At 42.5% G+C, this 17,342-nt stretch overlaps 1 protein-coding gene across 10 annotated transcripts in view; it reads right to left on the minus strand.

Moving 5' to 3' along the window:
* Positions 1-1,126: 1,126 nt before the first annotated feature.
* The window catches only part of LOC130165120 (histone deacetylase 4-like), a 55,631-nt gene continuing 39,415 nt past the window's right edge, over positions 1,127-17,342 (minus strand). For 7 of the 10 annotated variants that reach the window (XM_056370056.1, XM_056370055.1, XM_056370057.1 and 4 more), the window contains 18 exons: positions 17,164-17,298; positions 16,881-17,073; positions 14,909-15,132; positions 12,030-12,248; positions 11,344-11,539; positions 10,429-10,562; positions 10,219-10,321; positions 10,043-10,089; positions 9,433-9,540; positions 9,025-9,080; positions 8,639-8,726; positions 8,391-8,510; positions 7,748-7,845; positions 7,244-7,362; positions 6,968-7,101; positions 6,275-6,359; positions 5,718-5,862; positions 1,127-4,503 (listed from right to left, as the gene is read on the minus strand). In XM_056370056.1, the coding sequence (XP_056226031.1) occupies positions 4,464-4,503; positions 5,718-5,862; positions 6,275-6,359; positions 6,968-7,101; positions 7,244-7,362; positions 7,748-7,845; positions 8,391-8,510; positions 8,639-8,726; positions 9,025-9,080; positions 9,433-9,540; positions 10,043-10,089; positions 10,219-10,321; positions 10,429-10,562; positions 11,344-11,539; positions 12,030-12,248; positions 14,909-15,132; positions 16,881-17,073; positions 17,164-17,298 (2,244 nt within the window). In that variant the 3' untranslated portion in view covers positions 1,127-4,463. Of the gene's footprint in view, positions 4,504-5,717; positions 5,863-6,274; positions 6,360-6,967; positions 7,102-7,243; positions 7,363-7,747; positions 7,846-8,390; positions 8,511-8,638; positions 8,727-9,024; positions 9,081-9,432; positions 9,541-10,042; positions 10,090-10,218; positions 10,322-10,428; positions 10,563-11,343; positions 11,540-12,029; positions 12,249-14,908; positions 15,133-16,880; positions 17,074-17,163; positions 17,299-17,342 lie in introns of those variants that run through there. The other 3 variants (XM_056370062.1, XM_056370061.1, XR_008826718.1) reach the window with 3 other exon arrangements.

A 17,342-nucleotide genomic window follows, 5' to 3' on the forward strand; every position in this document is an offset into this window, starting at 1 on the left:
ATATTCCTATTCATTTCTATTTATCTAACTATTATTAATCACAAGAGGAACAGACATATATTAATTTTCCTTTTTAAATCCGCCTATTAATTAAATAATGCATTCAATAAAACTTTTTCTCATATTTTATATTTATGTAACCCTGTACATCTGATGCCTACATCCTCTGTTTATTTTATCCTTTGCTTGTAATTATTCTTTTATGAACTATTAATGATTCTCTTCAGCCAGCAGTACTTGCATGTAATCAATACTTTTTGATCAAAAAAGCCTGTGTCCATCTTCTTTTAAGATATTTTTCTGCTGGTTCTCTGTAATAATAAACTGAATATCTAGACAGTTTCAACCAGGGCTCTTGGAAATGATAACGGGAATTTATTACCATTTAGTGACATTTTAAAAACCAAGCATTGATCCAATAATGAAAAGTCATTTTTTGCCTTTAGTTTTGAAACTCATCACAGAAAATTTCACTGTACTCTTGCAGCCAGAGAAATCAATCAAATAAGCTCGACTCATACAGAAAAACAAAGGAGGTCGCCTGATAGCTGCTGCTTTGGACTTTGCCTTCAATCCAGCGTGCACACTTGTGATACCAGGTCTCGTAATTAGATTTCCCACTCAGAGAGAAGTCAGCTGAGACTTTGTGCTCCTCATATGTCTCCTCAAACCAAAGACCTGCCTTCTTCACTCTGGTGACATACTTTATATCATCATTACTGTCATGTGCTGAGCAGCTAATTTACTCAAACTTGAGGAATTAGAATGGTAGAGATTCTGGAAATAGCCGATAAGAAATGTGGATGGTTTCCCAGCTGTCTGGTCTTTTTAAAATACATTTCAGGAATTCCACTACAACCAGTGCTATTGATTATTTACACTTGGACTGTGCTAACATGGACTTTGAGTAATCATTTCGCTGAGTTGATAAAAGCAGAAAGACGCCAAACGGGGACACTACAGAAAAGCTTCTTCAGGCCTTCTGTCATCTAATAATCTGACTCGTTATTGATATGAAAATTCCTGAAATGGCACCAAAAGTTCCCCAATCTTGACCTTTTTTAACCTGAACAGCTTTTATGTACATTAATTTCATGCAAAAAAAACCCAATACAACCACAGATGCTTATATTTTTCAGAAATATATTTTATAGATGATGTCAGAGATGAAATGTCCAAAGCGTAGGTCCCAAAGAAAGATAACATTTTTCATCAATAGAGACAAACAACAAACAAAAAATAACTTTTTAATCCATTTACATGTAAACCAAGAATTGCTCTTGAGCCACAGTGGTTATATATATAGAGAACTGGCCGAGGTGGGTGTGACAATCAAACGACGATGCCCTTTTTTTCCAAACCTTCTCTCAACTGATATCCGTCATTTCTCTACCGTTAATAGTGCCCGTTTAAAAAACCTTTTGAAAGAGGAACATTCTTTGGGAGAGTCTTTTTTAAGGTGTGAATGTAGCAGAGGTTTGGCAGAGCACATTTCTCTTAAACACAGTCCATACATGTTGTTAAGTGCTGAATCTTGTTAAAATCACTTATTGGAAACGATATTCAATAAGAACAATATCAAATGTTTCTCAGTGGAGTCATTTGGACAAAAGTCTTTTGAATTGTTTGAACACCAGAGAGGAAGAAAACCGTCCCGCCTGGTGCTCTTGGGGGAGTTGCTTTGGGAGGTTTTGCTTTTTAAGTCCTCCAGTGTTCTTCTTCTATTGTGCAAATACATTTTTATTACATAGACAAGCAGGCATGCTGACTCACAAACCATGCAAAGAGTTAAAGTTGGCGCGAGCAGACAGCAAAAAAGAAAAAGTAGTATTAAAGTTTCTACAAAAAACCTCAAATTCATCTTAAATAAAAAAAATGTTAGGCCAAATTAAACAAGTAACAAGTGGAATGTTTTGTTAGAACATGAAAAAATATCAACTTAATCTCAAATTTTACAAGTTTATAAAATGATATCAACTTAAAATAATCATGATAGTCGTCTTTAATCAGGTGTTTAACAAAGCAATTGACAAATTGGGGTTATTATTTGAATGTAATTTCTACTAGTAGTGTCAGGTTGGTTGGATTCAAGCAGGAAAAGGGAAGAGGAAGAAACTGATGTTATGGACAGTCGAACGTGACAGTGCAACGCATGCTCAGAGAGAAATTGTTAAAATTATCGGTTAATGTTTTCCATCCAAAACTGGTTACAATTCCGCTTTTCTTGACATCCGTGTCTCCGTCTTTTCTTTTCCCGCCGAGGAAAACTTAGCTACATAAAACGGCCTCTAAACCTCTTTTTTTTTTCCTTGGGATGTGTGATGTTGTCACAGTCGAAAGGTTAAGTGCATATCGCCCATGCACAAGAGGAAAAATGTATCGATTAGGCAACAAAGTGATCAAATGTCTTACTCTGAAGGTTGTTAAAAAGTCAATTGCAGTGCCATATAATGACCACGGTTCAGTTAAGGGCAACAGTGCAGTTGATGACGAGTTAAATATGCTGCTTTTTTTAAGTTCATGGAGTAATATCATACACCATACTGCTTTTCGCTCACAATATCATAGCTGTCATTAGTTAGAGTACATTTATAAATTTTCCATATACAAATCTCCTATAAACAGTACATGTTATAAATACACAAGTGATGAAAATGCAGAAGGGCTTAGAGAGCCGTAGAAAGAAAGGAAGAAAGGAGGGAAGTGTTGCTCCTTATTTTTGATAAATACAAGAAAGAAAGAAAGAAAGAAAGTTTCTGAACAAGATGTGACAATAGTACTAATTATGTGAATGGCAGCCCTATAACTATCCAGAAAACGGATAAAAACACAGAACAAAATCTATGGATGAAAAAAGTTAGAAAAATAATCTTGTACAATAAAAAATAAAAAGTGGACACGCTTACCAAACACATTTTTGATATTGTAAATCGACAACTTGATGTGGAAATCATACATGTAGATACAAACAGGCAATACTCCATTACTGCCTCTCAAAATATATTCAATTCAATATACATGACTAATGTTTAGCTCACACCAGTAACCAAGGTAGTTGCCAACCGGCAAAGCATGGGAGGTCGATCAGCACAGGTAAAGAAATGCTCACTTGATCTGTGAAGGATTAAATTAGTAAACATTGAACTGGGTACTGGGAGCCTTATCTGAAAAGGGCCAATACGAGAAATGTTTGTCGACTTGCCAGCTAAGTGGAGTGAAAGTACTACTGTATATGCAAACTCATGCTTTGGCTTTTCTTGCTTGGCTTTCTCTTTTGGATAACATTCAAAAATCTTGCAGAAATGTCCGGTCTCTCTGCTCAAACGCATGCTTTATGTGTTTTACAAAGCAATGATTTCGGTTAAAGGGAAGCTACATTAAAGGCTAAACCTTTTTGACAGTGTTCAATCTAATTTCCTTGTTTGAAGGTCTCCATGTTTGCACCTTTTTCTACTGAAGCTGGCAACTACCTTTACAAAGCGTTTACTTTTTTTTTTCTTTTTTTTTTACAGAAAAATAGATCCATCCAAAAGTAAAGTAACTCTTCAAGAGAGGCTGTGAGAGACATAAATGTTGTCTTCATCACGATCCAAGTAAACATGCTGAAAGATTGTTTGCTTTATTTTTGTCGTTCTCGTCCCCGAAAGGACTTGAAACTCTCCGTCTCCCGCCCTCACACCGCTTCCTCAGCGAGAAAAATCTTTTAACTTAAGGCAATCTTTTCCTGAACAATCCTGAAATCCAGCGGACCCTCCCAAGGCACTCCTCTCACTCGTCAACCCTCAACGACAGGCTGGTCCAGCAAGGTGACAGTCTCACCATCAAATCTTTGTAAGAGCCTACTCAAACTTCGGCCGACCAAAGTCCACAGTGAATGCATCTTGTAAAATATTATCTCAGTTGCCGCGATGCCCTTATTTTGTCGGGAAAAATAGTTGAGAAAAGAGAAAAGAAAATCCCCGAGCTGCGTTCGACAGCTCGGGACGTCTGCTGTCCCTGGTGTCCATACTGTGTGTGGTCAGAGGGCAGCTGTGTAAAGCACCGTATGTTTCTGCAGAGGTGTTATCACACCTTTCTAAGGTGAGACCTGATCTCGCTCCCGCTGCAAATACACCCGCCCGCTGCCTTGGTCACTCAGTTAGCCGCTGTGCGCTAACATGGGGGTGCGAAGACTGACAGAAAAAAATGAGTGTCTCTGAGCGAGTGCCGCCAAAGCAGCGCTGTTATGTTTAATATGTTTTTTTTCCCAATTCAGTCCTCTGTCTCCTGATTGGCTCCCTACTCTGAGGCTGAGCCCACCCCCTCTCCCTCATTTTGGCTGAGGGGCCGCCAATCAAGGTGACTGACGTGGTGAGTGGGGTTAGGGGGACTAAATGAAGGGATCAGTCGTGACTCTTCGCAGCTCAAAGAGGCGTTCTCCGGAGAGGTCAATAGTAACAGTGTGACACCCTCGTTTCCCGCCGTTACAGTGGTTCCTCCTCCTCCATTGGCTCTTCTTCCGGCCTGGCGAGAAAATAAACAAGACATATGAACAGATAGGAAACCTCGGGCCTGCCAAAACACCTCCTACCAAACCACCTGTAAATTGGCATCTTGCACTGCAGCTATACTTTACATGCAGATAACCTCCTGACCTTCATGGACTTAGGACTCACAACCCGATTTCTGTTTGTCGACCATGTACACTAACTCAGAAATATTCTCTCTTCTTCACCTCTCACACACTTTTTGAGAGGGACATCTCTTAATGTAGCTGTAGGTACAAAACTCTAAATTACAGAAGCAATTGGCTTCACTTCGACTGAACTCACAGGTCATTCACCCATGAATCCTTTAATCATTCCTCATTTCCTCATTTGAATGATCATGTACTATGGGCATCTGTGTTAGTGGCTGGCTTTGACCTGTATGCTTTTTTTATGGAATTAATATTCTGTTGTTTTTATTGTTCTGCATGCTTAGAAATGGTTTCAAGAACTTTTTAAAATATAATGATCCACAGATGAAAAAAAGCCCTTTTGGTTAACTGGTTAACATGAATAAATTATATTACATTTTTTAATTTTGAGGTTTCCAGGGTGAACATTTTATTTTCATCTTCTCAGTTACTAAATGTGAAAACCTCAGCTTAGCTACTTTTTTGTTTGAGCTTGATTTGTTGTGATGCGTCTGTTTACTTCCTAAATATATAGTAAACCCAGAGGCGCAGTTTGTGAACAGGCAAGGCAGGCACCCGCTTCTGGGCCCCAGGCTGTTAAGGGTCCCCTGAGGGCTGACAAACTTAACTCCACAGCAAAGTGTCAAAATGCGGCTCCCTCCCCCTTAAACAACCAATGGATGATTTGCAATGACATCTCAGTGGGAAACCTCCCTAAAGGGGCTTTATCTGTTGATGAACACTGGGCTTATAATGTGGGTTATTTACAATGTGACAACATGGAAGTTATTTAGTTATTTATTTGGTTTTTATTGTTCTTGTTCTTTATAATCTTTTTTTTTTTTTTTTTTTAAACAAGAACTCTTAGAGTTAATGGTGATTAATGGGGTCCCTTGGCATTTTTTGCCCCACCAGACTCAAGAATCGCCACTGAGTAATCTGGATGAATGACTGCCATACACTTGACTTCAACCATACCTACAGTATTAATAAATAATGTTTTTCCAACTTTACTCATTCTCTCTGTCTCTCCCTGCTATGGTGATCTTGCATCCTTTACCTCTGATCCATGGTGTTGGTGTTGGCCACAGACAGAGAGGCCATGGCGCTGACGGCCTCAGCCTCCTCCGAGTCTCCTCTTTTGGCCTCCAGCAGGGAAAACCCCAGCCGCGGCGAGTAGCGGTGCACAGAGCGCCAGTACTTACCTGAGAGGATGGAGCAGTGGTGAGAAGATGAAAAGAGAAAAGAAACAGAGGGAATGACTGAACCAGACAGTGGAGCAGGGTGAAAGATGTCTGTGCTTGAAGGTAAAATCTTCAGATAAATGAGGTTAGCCCAAGGTGTGTTCAATTATTTACAAAAAGCAAAAAAAAGAACCATTTCCTATTTTAAAGTGAAGCAAGTAAAAAAATCTCCCATAAACATACAGTAGATTTGCTCTTTGTTTTTGTATGATTTATTTTAATATTAACAATTTGTGACTTCTGACTATTGCCGCTATTGCCTCAAAATATCAGTAACCTGTAAAAAATAGACAATTGTGTGTGTGTGTGTGTGTGTGTGTGTGTGTGTGTGTGTGTGTGTTTATCATTGTCATGTTACTGAGGCAGAACTCACTGTGAGTCTCTAAAACTTTCTCCAGAGAGCGCACAGCGTTGGGGTTGGGCCTCTGCTCGAGGACGGCCTTTGGCAGCGGGTCCAGCTGCACAGAACAAAAACACACACAAGAGAATGTAAACACAAGCATGTTAACAGGCTGCACTTCTGATACGTTCCACAAGGAGTCGACCTGGAAATTCTGCACCATGTAACATCGGTTCTTTCCACTGCCAGCTTGTTGCCTGACTTGATTTGTTTGCCTAATGAGTCACAAAAGATTCCTTTGTGATTTTAAAAAATCTTCCTCTACTAATTCCACCACTGTCTCTGTATATCATCGCACATCTGGAAGAAGTAGGAGAACCACAGCTGGAGTAATGATACATTTGCATGGAATTAGTGGGATCTGAGCAGCTTTGTCCTCACCACGATATAATATTTTTGCAGTTTTTCTAAAATGTATTTTTATTTTCATTCCGTTTCCAACGCAGCAGATTAACATGAGATTAAAATAAATGAAATATCTACTTATTAAAATGACTTCATGTGGGTTTGTGGGCCTGATTTTAACACGAGATGCCTGGCTAACACCCAGAATCCAACGCTCTGCTTTGTCCCGTTCATTTCATTTCCAGCTTCAACCCTTTGATTTAGCATAATGAGGATTAATTAGGATTCAGATCTTGTGCGTTGGCAAAGTGACCTTCTTACCTCCTGGCCGAGCAGGGCGGCCACGCAGGCCTCGGAGGCGTCACAGATGGCGGTGAGGTCGTGACCCCCCTCCAGAGCCAGGACCACCCGGCCTCCAGCGAGGGTCATCAGCTGCCTGGTCAGATATCCAAAACCTGGAGAAAGGTTACAGGAAGGTGGTGAATGTATGTAAATGAGTCTGTGCAATGTGACAGCAGTTGAATTTAATTTACATTTTAGCAGTTTGTCAACTGCTGGAGCACGAGATAAGAAAGACACAGATAATCTCACACTCACATTTGGACGTTAGCGTGTAGCCACCCAGCGGTGGGGGGTGTCCCTCCACTGCATCGAAGCCTGAGGAGACTAGCACAATGTCCGGAGCAAACTCATTGGCTATGGGCATCACCACTGACCTGAGAGCAGGAGGGTGGAGAATAAAGATTATACACTGTAACGGCCAATATTTCAATGTGAATGGAGAAGATACTCCCAACAGAATAAAAATGGGATTATTATCTATTTTATGACCCAGAAAAGATTTCACTAAGAGGGGGATTCATCTTGGCTACTTCCTCTCATCATTATTCATATACATACACCTTTTTTCAGTTTTGAAAACCTTTTAAAACTTGTTTTTCCACATATACACAATGACTCTGATGTTGGCATAACAACCAAGGTGATGTATAAAATCACTGGAAGTGTAAGTAGGACTAGAGCTGGAAAACTCTCTCAGACTTGTCAACTGAAGCAGAACTGGCTCGTCTGTGTGTGATTTGGCCAGAGTGTATCTGGTACCTGAAGGCAGCCAGGTACTCTGCATCTCCCATGGGGGGGTCAAGGCCTCCGGTGAAGGCAACATTGACGTTGAACCCGACTCCAGGACCACTGCCCACCTGCAGAGAGAAACACAGTTGTGATATTCATATGTACATGTCTACTGGTTGCTAGCTGTTCAGTTTGCCTTGAGCTAAACATAGATGGTTTGTTTTTTCAATACCACTCCAATACATTTCAAATACCTGTGGAAAACGAACTGTTGTTTAATGCATTTGGCTTTTGCTTCTGAAATGTGGCGACCATCTGGTTTTCTCTTTATCTTAATCAGTGTAAAATAAATAGGTTTGGATTTCAGACTATTTTCTGACATTTAATAGACTCATCAATTAGTAGATTAATTAACACTAATCAACGGGTTCATCTTATGAAAATGATCATGCTGTAAAGCTATTGTCATTGCATGTAACATCACGACTTCACCAATATTGTTATGCAAGTTTTTTTAAATTTTAATATGCTACATGTTAAGACAATGTGTTGTTCAGGTCTGATGACAGTTGCTGTGATAAACACACACACACACACACACACACACACACACACACACACACACACACACACACACACACACACACACACACACACACACACACACACACACCTCGTCAGGTGCCCCGCTTCCAGGGAAGAAGTTGCCGTCATCGTAGCGATGAATGGACAGGTAAAGGACATTGGGGTCATCGTAAAACGCTTGCTGGGTGCCGTTGCCATGGTGAACATCCTGAAGGTTGATAGTGCACACATGATATAATTAAGAGCCTTTCAATGCTTTTTAAAAGCAGATGAGATTCAAATAAAATCTCACTGCTCCTCACACACTACAGAGATGTGGTGATTCAAGCGACTGACCCAGTCCACGATGAGGATCTTGTTGACGCTGAGTCTCTGCTGCAGCAGTTTGGCTGCGATGGCAACAGAGTTAAAGTAGCAGAAACCCCTGAAACAGCAGCAGAAGGAGGGAAGGCTGAGTCGTCCTGTTTGTTATGAAACTGAGCTGTGCCAAAGCACTTCCCTGCTCCATTTTCATGTTTTTATAGTGCACTTTGAAACACGTTGTGAGAGGGATATGAAAAATAAATAGAGCAGTCCTTGAAACAGCTGGCAGAATAAAGGCACTCAGTACTTTATGTGCAAATAAACTCAATGGTTTATGTAATTTCTATTCCAGACGCTGGTATTTGTATATGCATAGATTAAGTGTCTCCAACTGAGTGTGGTGACGGTTGTGGCCTTACATGGGAGTGCTCTCCTCCGCGTGGTGTCCAGGAGGGCGGACCACAGCGAAACCGTTCTGGAAAGACAGACAAGCACTGATCACCATTCAGTGTTTCCTCTGCATTTACTAAGTAGTGGTGAACCACTGCTAAAAACACTGTTATTTAGCCAAACACAAAGAGGAGTGACTGCAATGTTTAGAAATGCTGCTTCTGAATGGGAGACTTAAAGCAGACTTAAGGTAAAGACCAAGACTAAAGCTATTATAGCAAGAGGAGCACAGCTGTTAGAGCCGAAGCACCACTGTAGCATTAAACTTCAGATAACAATACAAAGTCTATGAGAGGTTTAAAATGATAAAGGAGCCTAGGCTTTTATCTTGACACTGTAGATTGAGATAACAGCCAGACGAGTGTGACCGCGGTTACCTTCAGCTCTCCGGTAGCCACTTTGAAAACAAGCTCCACCACGGAGCCGACAGCGAGACGAGCCGCGCTGGAGGAGTGGACCTCGTTCCAAATGGTGTCGCTGTCCACCTGCAAACACAAAACACAGTTTCTCACTCATCTGGAAAGACAAGGAAGGAAGTTAAGAGTTGCTTTAAACTAACTGAGAAAGGTGCAGATTTACCTATCAACACACACGTTATTACTTTCCCCTCCTCCTAATGTTAATACATTTCAAGTGAATTAGTAATTTATTAATATTGCTATATTTTCTGCTTGTGCACTTTTGTTTTCTTTATCAAATTAAAACTAATTACTGCACTGTAATTAATGCATTTTTTTCTCTTTCCATTTCTTTTCATTTTAATTCATTTAATTCCACTTCAATTGAATGTGTGTTTTGGAAATGTTCTAATGTATTATGCATCCCTTCTGGAAAGCATTATGAGCTGCCTCCGTGTTTGAGAGGTGCAACACATATGAACCCATATTCTCTCTGTCAAACAATGGCTTTTCTGTATGAGGGAGAGGCATCGTTATAACATGTGTGTCAGTTTTATATCACGCTGCAAAAATCTACAGCTGTACTTACCCCCACTCCTCCGCACGGTAGCCGTACAAACATGGGAGTGATTGAACCTGGTGATCAGGATATGAACATTAAATTACTTATTGAATACAAATGAAATTGTGAGGACTGTTGATGTAGTGTGTGTGTGTGTGTGTGTGTGTGTGTGTGTGTGTGTGTGTGTGTGTGTGTGAGCTTACAATCAAGTTTCTGTCGGAGAGGGTTGGTTCCATACAGTAGGACGTGGGCTTCAGAGTGAACCGTCTGCAGCTCTTCCAGAGTGGCCTTCCTCCCACGGATACACTACACACACACACACACACACACACACACAGAGGGATACAACTCTCATATGCAGTTTACTACTTTGCTTGATGTTCAGTGTGGAGATATTTCCAGTCTTAACGTACCTCACACTGCGCTCTGAGTCCAGTCTCCTGCAGCCGCGACCAAATGCTCTGAATCCGTCCTGCGTGCTCCGGGTGGCTGTTGGTGTTTCCACACATACACTGGTGCTTCTGCATTAAAGAGTCATACACCAGACCTGAGGAAACACACACACACACAAACATATTTCATATCATGTACTCTTTTACTTTTAAGTCACGCTGACCATTTTGTTTTTCTCATCAGATTATGAAACATATTAGTCGTGTTTAAAAGTGAAGTATTGGTGCCTAAATAATGCAATTTACAACTGTGAAAATCCATCTTTTTTGGAGCACTTTACAGATGGCATGTGTCTCAATGATCGTTTACTTTGAAAAGCAGAAGCAGGAGGTCAATCATCTCTGCACGGCTGATATTACATTCTACAGCCTGATCTTCTCCTTCTCATGCCACTTTTTTTCCTCTAAATTTTTCTATGGAGTTTGGAACGGAGTGGACACATGCAGTAACTGTCAAAATATTAACCAGCTTCATGTGATAACAATTATCAGTACAAATATCTGCTGCTGGTAGGAGTGATTTCGTCCTTAAATCTCTTTAGTATTTTCATGTCTGAGAGGAGTAAAGAGTGGGAGAGAAAAAAAAGGTTCGGTCGAGATTTAGTCATCTAGTCATTATTATTGCTTTTAGATGGAAACCAGAACCATTAAACCATTTCCTGGCCAATTCATCAGCTTTTTGGATGGAAACTGGAGCCAACAATTTCTCAAATAAATGCCTGAGGCAAACCATAGGGGGGCTACTATCGTGGCGATAAATACTACTGGCAGCTAGACTACGATTTATGATTTAAAAAGGATACAACCATGAGCAAAAACATCCACAGGTACGCAGACATTAGGAAAACCTCAGTGATGGAGTATGGTGATGCTGACCTGTGGTGAATCGAGGTTTGACGGGAGGATCAGGGGCCGGGACGCTGATTGGGAAAGAGGAAGCCGAGGCCGGAGACGACTGGGCCCTGGACAGGGGGCGGTGTCCCGGGAAGGAGATCGACAAGCCGGCAGCCTCCATGGAGGCCTGATAGTTTCTCAGCTGGTGAATCCGCTGCTGCTCCAACAACAAAGCCTGCTGCTCACACACGCACACACACACAAAAACATGCATGCACACACACACAAACACACAGACACACACAAATAAAGAAGATGAAGGTTCCAGTTGGAATGCTCAGGTCATTTTGTGAAACACTTAAAATGTAAATATATTAGAGGACTAAAGGGAGGAAAAAAACTTTGACTTATTTCATACTGCAAGTGCAACATTTGGCCAAAAGATGGCAGCCAAAACAAACGCTGCAGTTTTGCAGTTTCCCTCTTCATTTAATCACATGGCTGCAATGGGACACAGAGCAACATTTTCACAGCCCAAATTACATTTCTGTGTGTGATTTTTTGGAGTTTTCACCTCTCCAGGACTTTCTCAGAACACCTGCGATACAGAAGTGTCAAGCAGAGATGGAATAAATCCACTGAAACATCATATTGATTTCTCAGTCTACATTGTTTTACAGCTGTAAACCAGAGCAGATGTTTTTCTTTACCCACTCCCCATCCTCTACCTGTCTGAAAAGCAGCTCCTGCTCTGCCTGCCTCTCCCGCTCCCTGTGCTGCTGCATGGCCTCCTCCTGCAGCTCCTGCGGGTCGAGGGGCTCCTGCTTGATGGTGACCCCCGGCGGCAGAGTTCCCCCGTCCTGGTGCTCTCTGAGCTCCTCCTCCGTCTCCTCGGGGTGGCTCTGGTGCTGACGCCCAACAGGTGACTCACTGGGTTTGGCCATCATCTACAAGACCCAGGAAGGAGAGAAGAGGGTGATGTGAAATTTATTACACAATCAAAAAGCAGGATGTGACAAATCCCCTCCGATGTGTGAGGCTACATTCAGACAAACAAGCATGCTCTTCTCTGAATCAAATTCCTGGCAGATAACTCCTTTCTCTGGAGCATTCTTCTTTTAACAAGCTTAATTTGGATTACTCAGTCAGATTGGTGTCTTGCTCATTTCAAACCTATCCGTTTTAATTGAATATGAGTGGCCGCTCTGCCGACTGTACTCCAGGGCAAAATGTGTCTCGTCGAACAGAGACATTCCACACTCCCCATTGTGCCACTTTTCACCGACTCATTCTGGGGCCTGTTGTTAGCCGAGCAGTGATTCAATTGTCTATTCATTCACTGTCACTGACATGAACAATTCAAAGTGCCATTCAAGGCTGCAGAGCGCTCGCCTGCTTGCTTGTGAGTGTTTATGGTGCAGAGACGAAGAGAACAAGTGTTTGCTGGAAGTCTCAGGAGTGGGCTATATCTACAGGTGTGTGTAGGAGGGGGTGTACATGTATGTGCGTGCATGCATGCGTTTGTGTGTGTGTGTGTGTGTGTGTGTGTGTGTGTGTGTGTGTGTTTCCCAGAGCTACGAGCCTCTGGGTCCCTTGGCTCTGTGCCAGGGGACACAGCATTGACGTCAGAGCATTTACCAGCTCTCATTCAGCCCCCCCCCCCCCCCTTCTGCTCTACTGTTGTAACAGACTCCCCCCTCATTTTTTACCGCCTCCCTCGAACCCCTCCCCTCCCCCCACCCCCCCTTTGCTCTAATTTCCCTCAAACCTCTTCTTCATCTGGTTCAAACTGATATTCATTCATTTGCTCACCAATCACAAAAGCAGTGGGTTTCTGTTGATCCATCGGAAAAGAAGAAAAAAAGATGTGTAGAGCTTCAAGCTATTGATTCTTGATTATGTGATCAATCAACTGGTCAATAAAATGTCAGGAAATAATGAAAAAAATGCCCTTAACAATTTATTAGAACCCAAAACATCTTCAAATTGCTTTTTTTGTCTGACCAACAGTCAGAAAACTCTGCAACGAGTACACTTTTGGGGTGTGTGGAGGAAAAATGACTGAGGCGGTTAATCTATAATCAAAAAGAGGTACCGATCTTTGAATTGGTCACATTTAAGGCTGCAACTATGAGTGAACACTGTCTGTATTGGATTTAGGGATGTACAAAACTGATCTGTTAGATTGGTATCGACTGTGATGCTGTAATTCCGCCAAATTTGACAAACTCTGTAACAATGCAATCTCATAAACTGCTTCGTACAATATAATCAAAATATGCACACATGCCTCGAGATGTAGTTAAGAAGTTTTGTGTAACAGTCACAGCACACAGCCAAGAAATAACCTGCCATATAACCCCCCTGTAAAACGGGTTAAACAAACAGAATGTATGTTACCTTTGGGCAGAGCGAGGCTAGCTGTTTCTCCAGTTCTGGTTTTTATGCTGTGCTAAACTAAGCTAAAGTTAGCGAAGAGAACTATTGGATCAGTGTGACTATGTTTTGGTATCAGAGGCCTGCAAACAGGGAAAAGTAGAAAATCTTAACAGATCAGAACTGTTGTCAATCAAGTAATCAAATAATGGACTACTGGTTTCTCCACTAACTGCATTATTAAACTGTTCACCCTTGTATTCTGATTAACTCTAAAGAATAAAACAAAGCTTGATGAGGACATTTTCATTTTAGACAAAACTCCTGCAGAATCCATCCTTGTCGAGCCAGAGGCTGTTATAGAGATGTTTGTGTGAAAAGCTGCCACTCGAGAGCTCTGAAACATATGGAGGGAGTGAGTGAGTGAGAGAGAGAGAGAGAGCGGGGGAGGCGGAGGAGGAGGAGAGGAAATCCCTTGTTTCATCCACCCACCTCTCCTCCAGCGAGTACTCTGCTCGAATAGGTAAAGCCATCCAGAGCAGCGGCTGCTCACTTCCTCCCTGACCATATTAGGCAAAGGCTTCCGCTCTGTTGCCATGGCAGCGCGCAGTTACCTCACAGCCCGTGGCAACTGTCTCAGCCACAGTCACACAGAGACATGGATGCAAACATTCTCTTACACACACACACACACACACACACACACACACACACACACACACACACACACACACACACACACACACACACACACACATACACACACACACAGTGCTATACATGTTAACCCATACCTGCCTCCGCCTACTCGCAAACAAAAATACTACAGGACGAGCAGAGACAGAAAGAAAAGGGCTGAATAAAACCAAGGACTTCACACACATACACAGCTACAACACATTACTGGCTGTGTTACTGGCTGCCGCCTACACAAACAACTACACTACAGCTCCTGTTCAGGCCCCGCTGTGGCTTATAGGCCTAATTAATTACCAGTTTATTTGAAGTTCAGATCTGTGGCCTCTTCTATCCAACAGCTCATAATATATCATATAACAATAATGACAATACCATGGAGAACTTGATGAACAACCAACAGAAGCTGGGGAGTTAAGAAAACAATGGAAATCATAATTAAAGGTTCAAATTTAAGAGTGTGGACGAAAGGATGGAAAAGATGGAAAACGAGCATAAAAAAAACCTGACGAAACGCATTGCCTCCACTCCTCACCTTGTTGAGGTGGAGCTGCTGCTGCTGGAACTGCTGCTTGTGCTTCTCCAGGAACTGCTGGTGCTGCTGCTGGACCACCAGCTGCTGCAGGGCCAGGGCCTGGGCATGAGCCTGGGCGGCGCTCCCCTGGGGCAACGGGGCCGACTGGGTCCTCCCCAGGGGCCGGTGCTGCCGCTGCAGCTTGGCCATGGATGCTGCTGACGACATGGAAAGGCCGCTTACACCTGGGACACGAACAAGAGGAGGTGAAACCCAAAACCACAGAGGAGATATTTGTCTGGGCAAGACCTCAGTTCCCAAGAAAACAAGAACAGTGCATTGTTACAGTCTGACAGGTTTGCTTTATGTTGTTTGTTCAGTTAAGACACAAAGACATTCATATTCCTAACTGTATTATCAGGCTCTACTTTGTACTTTACAGTGACATGGTGTGTTGTTCTTGGGTTGAAGCTTGGGATTTATAATATGTTTTCATTCATTTAAGAATTAATTTTCCATTTCCTGCTTTTTCTTATAGAATCATGCTTTCCCTCTAAAGAAGACATCTTTTACTAGATCTGCTATGTTAAGGGTCTGATCCCCATAATACCCAATGACCATCTAACAACTTCCCTTCCTTCCTTCCTTGCAAGCTTAGTTATATTTGCATGAGGTACAGTCAGGCTCAACAGTGCCACTTTAGCTCTTCAAGCTGTTTAGGAAAAGCTATGGTGAACTATGGCAAGTGTTTGAATGATGATGTGTCTCCAAGCTCCAGAACCTTAAGAACGACTATTTAGACTAGGTGTCATAGTGATTCATGGTTGTGTGACTACAGGGTCTATTTTGGTGGCTAGTTTAGGGGAAATATGACAGCTTTTCCAGAACAGCCGCCATGTTTTTTCCAGATTAAAAGTCAGAAGAAGAGAGGAAAGGTTCGTGTTGCTCATGTCTGAATGAAGGGGGGTTTAAAATGCAGGACACCTGAGTAAGACCTTCAAGCTAAATTCCTAAAATATAAGATAAATATATGATGCACACACATCAACACATGGATTCCTAATTTCACTCTTATGGGTGTTGGACCTAAGATTAGTTAGCAGATGTATTTGTGAACCAAATAAAAGCTACCATCTGTGCTGCCATACTGCGATTCTTCTATTGTGATGATACGAGCCAGAAGAAGTGAAAAGTGCGTTTGCACTGCACCATCCGGATGACAAAAGTAGAAAAACAGACCCGAGTCCAGCCCGGGAAATGATCTGAGAAGCTTGATTACTGTGCAAACACCAGAGAAAATGATTACCAGAGTGTTTTCAAACTGCCTCCGAAAAGCCTGCTGATGCACAGCAACCACATGGCACAGTGGAGATAGAAATAGTTAGAAAAGTAGGAACTAGAACTTTGTGGTAACTGGATATGGAGAGGCTTTCATTGATGGCTAAAAACATGACTTTCTCTTATCTGGACTGAGAAGTAATTTATTGCATCTGGGTTTTAAAAATTCACTCTCTGCTCCCGGCCTGTGCGTGGGCATGCACATGTCCTTGTCTGTACGTTTTTGTGTGCGGACACACACACACACACACATACGCACACATACATGCGTCTGTATTTGCGTCACTGCCCATTCACTGCTAATGTCCTGCTGAAAATAGCAGCAATGTTGTAGCCAGTGAATGAGCCGATGGGAAAGGGCGCACAATGCTGCCATGTCACACTCTCTCAAGCATACGCTGTCATATGAAAGGAGCTCATTAGTTTGAGCTAATGAATGGACGTCTGTCAGTGTGAGGCACATAGTGTACCACGGACACACATCTCTGTGAGAATGCTGATGGCTTTCTTTATGTGCGTGTCGCCAGAAAATGTCAGGAGCAAAATGAATAATTTTACTTTTAGTCACTGTTACATTTGATTTGCTGTCTACTAATAGAGACACCTTTGTCACCATTAATCACTGCTAACTTCAGTGAAACTTTACTTCTCTCACCTGTCACCAGGGGGCTCTGTGCCGGGCTCTGCTCCATGAGCACCATGTGCTGGAGCAGCGGACTGTGCGCGCCATGTCCGCCTGTTCCGGCCCCTGCCTCAGTCAGGTAAGGCGACAGGTGGCCACCAGAAAGGAAGGGGGGGCTGAGGGAGAGGGCCGGCTGAAGGCCTCCATCCTGCTGGGCCGAGGTCACCTGGCAAGAAAAGAGAGAGTGAATATGAGGCTATTTCTGAATAAATTGTCACAGACAACACTTAAAGCTTGACAACAGTTTCCTCCTTACATTGGAAGCAGCGGTGGCCGTGGCAGTGGCGGGCAGCCCCAGGGTGATGTTGGGTAAGGATGGTGAAGTGTAGAGGGACAGCTGGTTAACGGAGCCCCGCTCGGCGCCACTGCACAGCCTCTGGGCCAAAGACGCCTGGGAAGCACATTGAAATGATTTAAAAACTTCAGCACACGCAT

Source organism: Seriola aureovittata, chromosome 24, assembly GCF_021018895.1.
Source record: "Seriola aureovittata isolate HTS-2021-v1 ecotype China chromosome 24, ASM2101889v1, whole genome shotgun sequence".
Classification (NCBI taxonomy): domain Eukaryota; kingdom Metazoa; phylum Chordata; class Actinopteri; order Carangiformes; family Carangidae; genus Seriola; species Seriola aureovittata.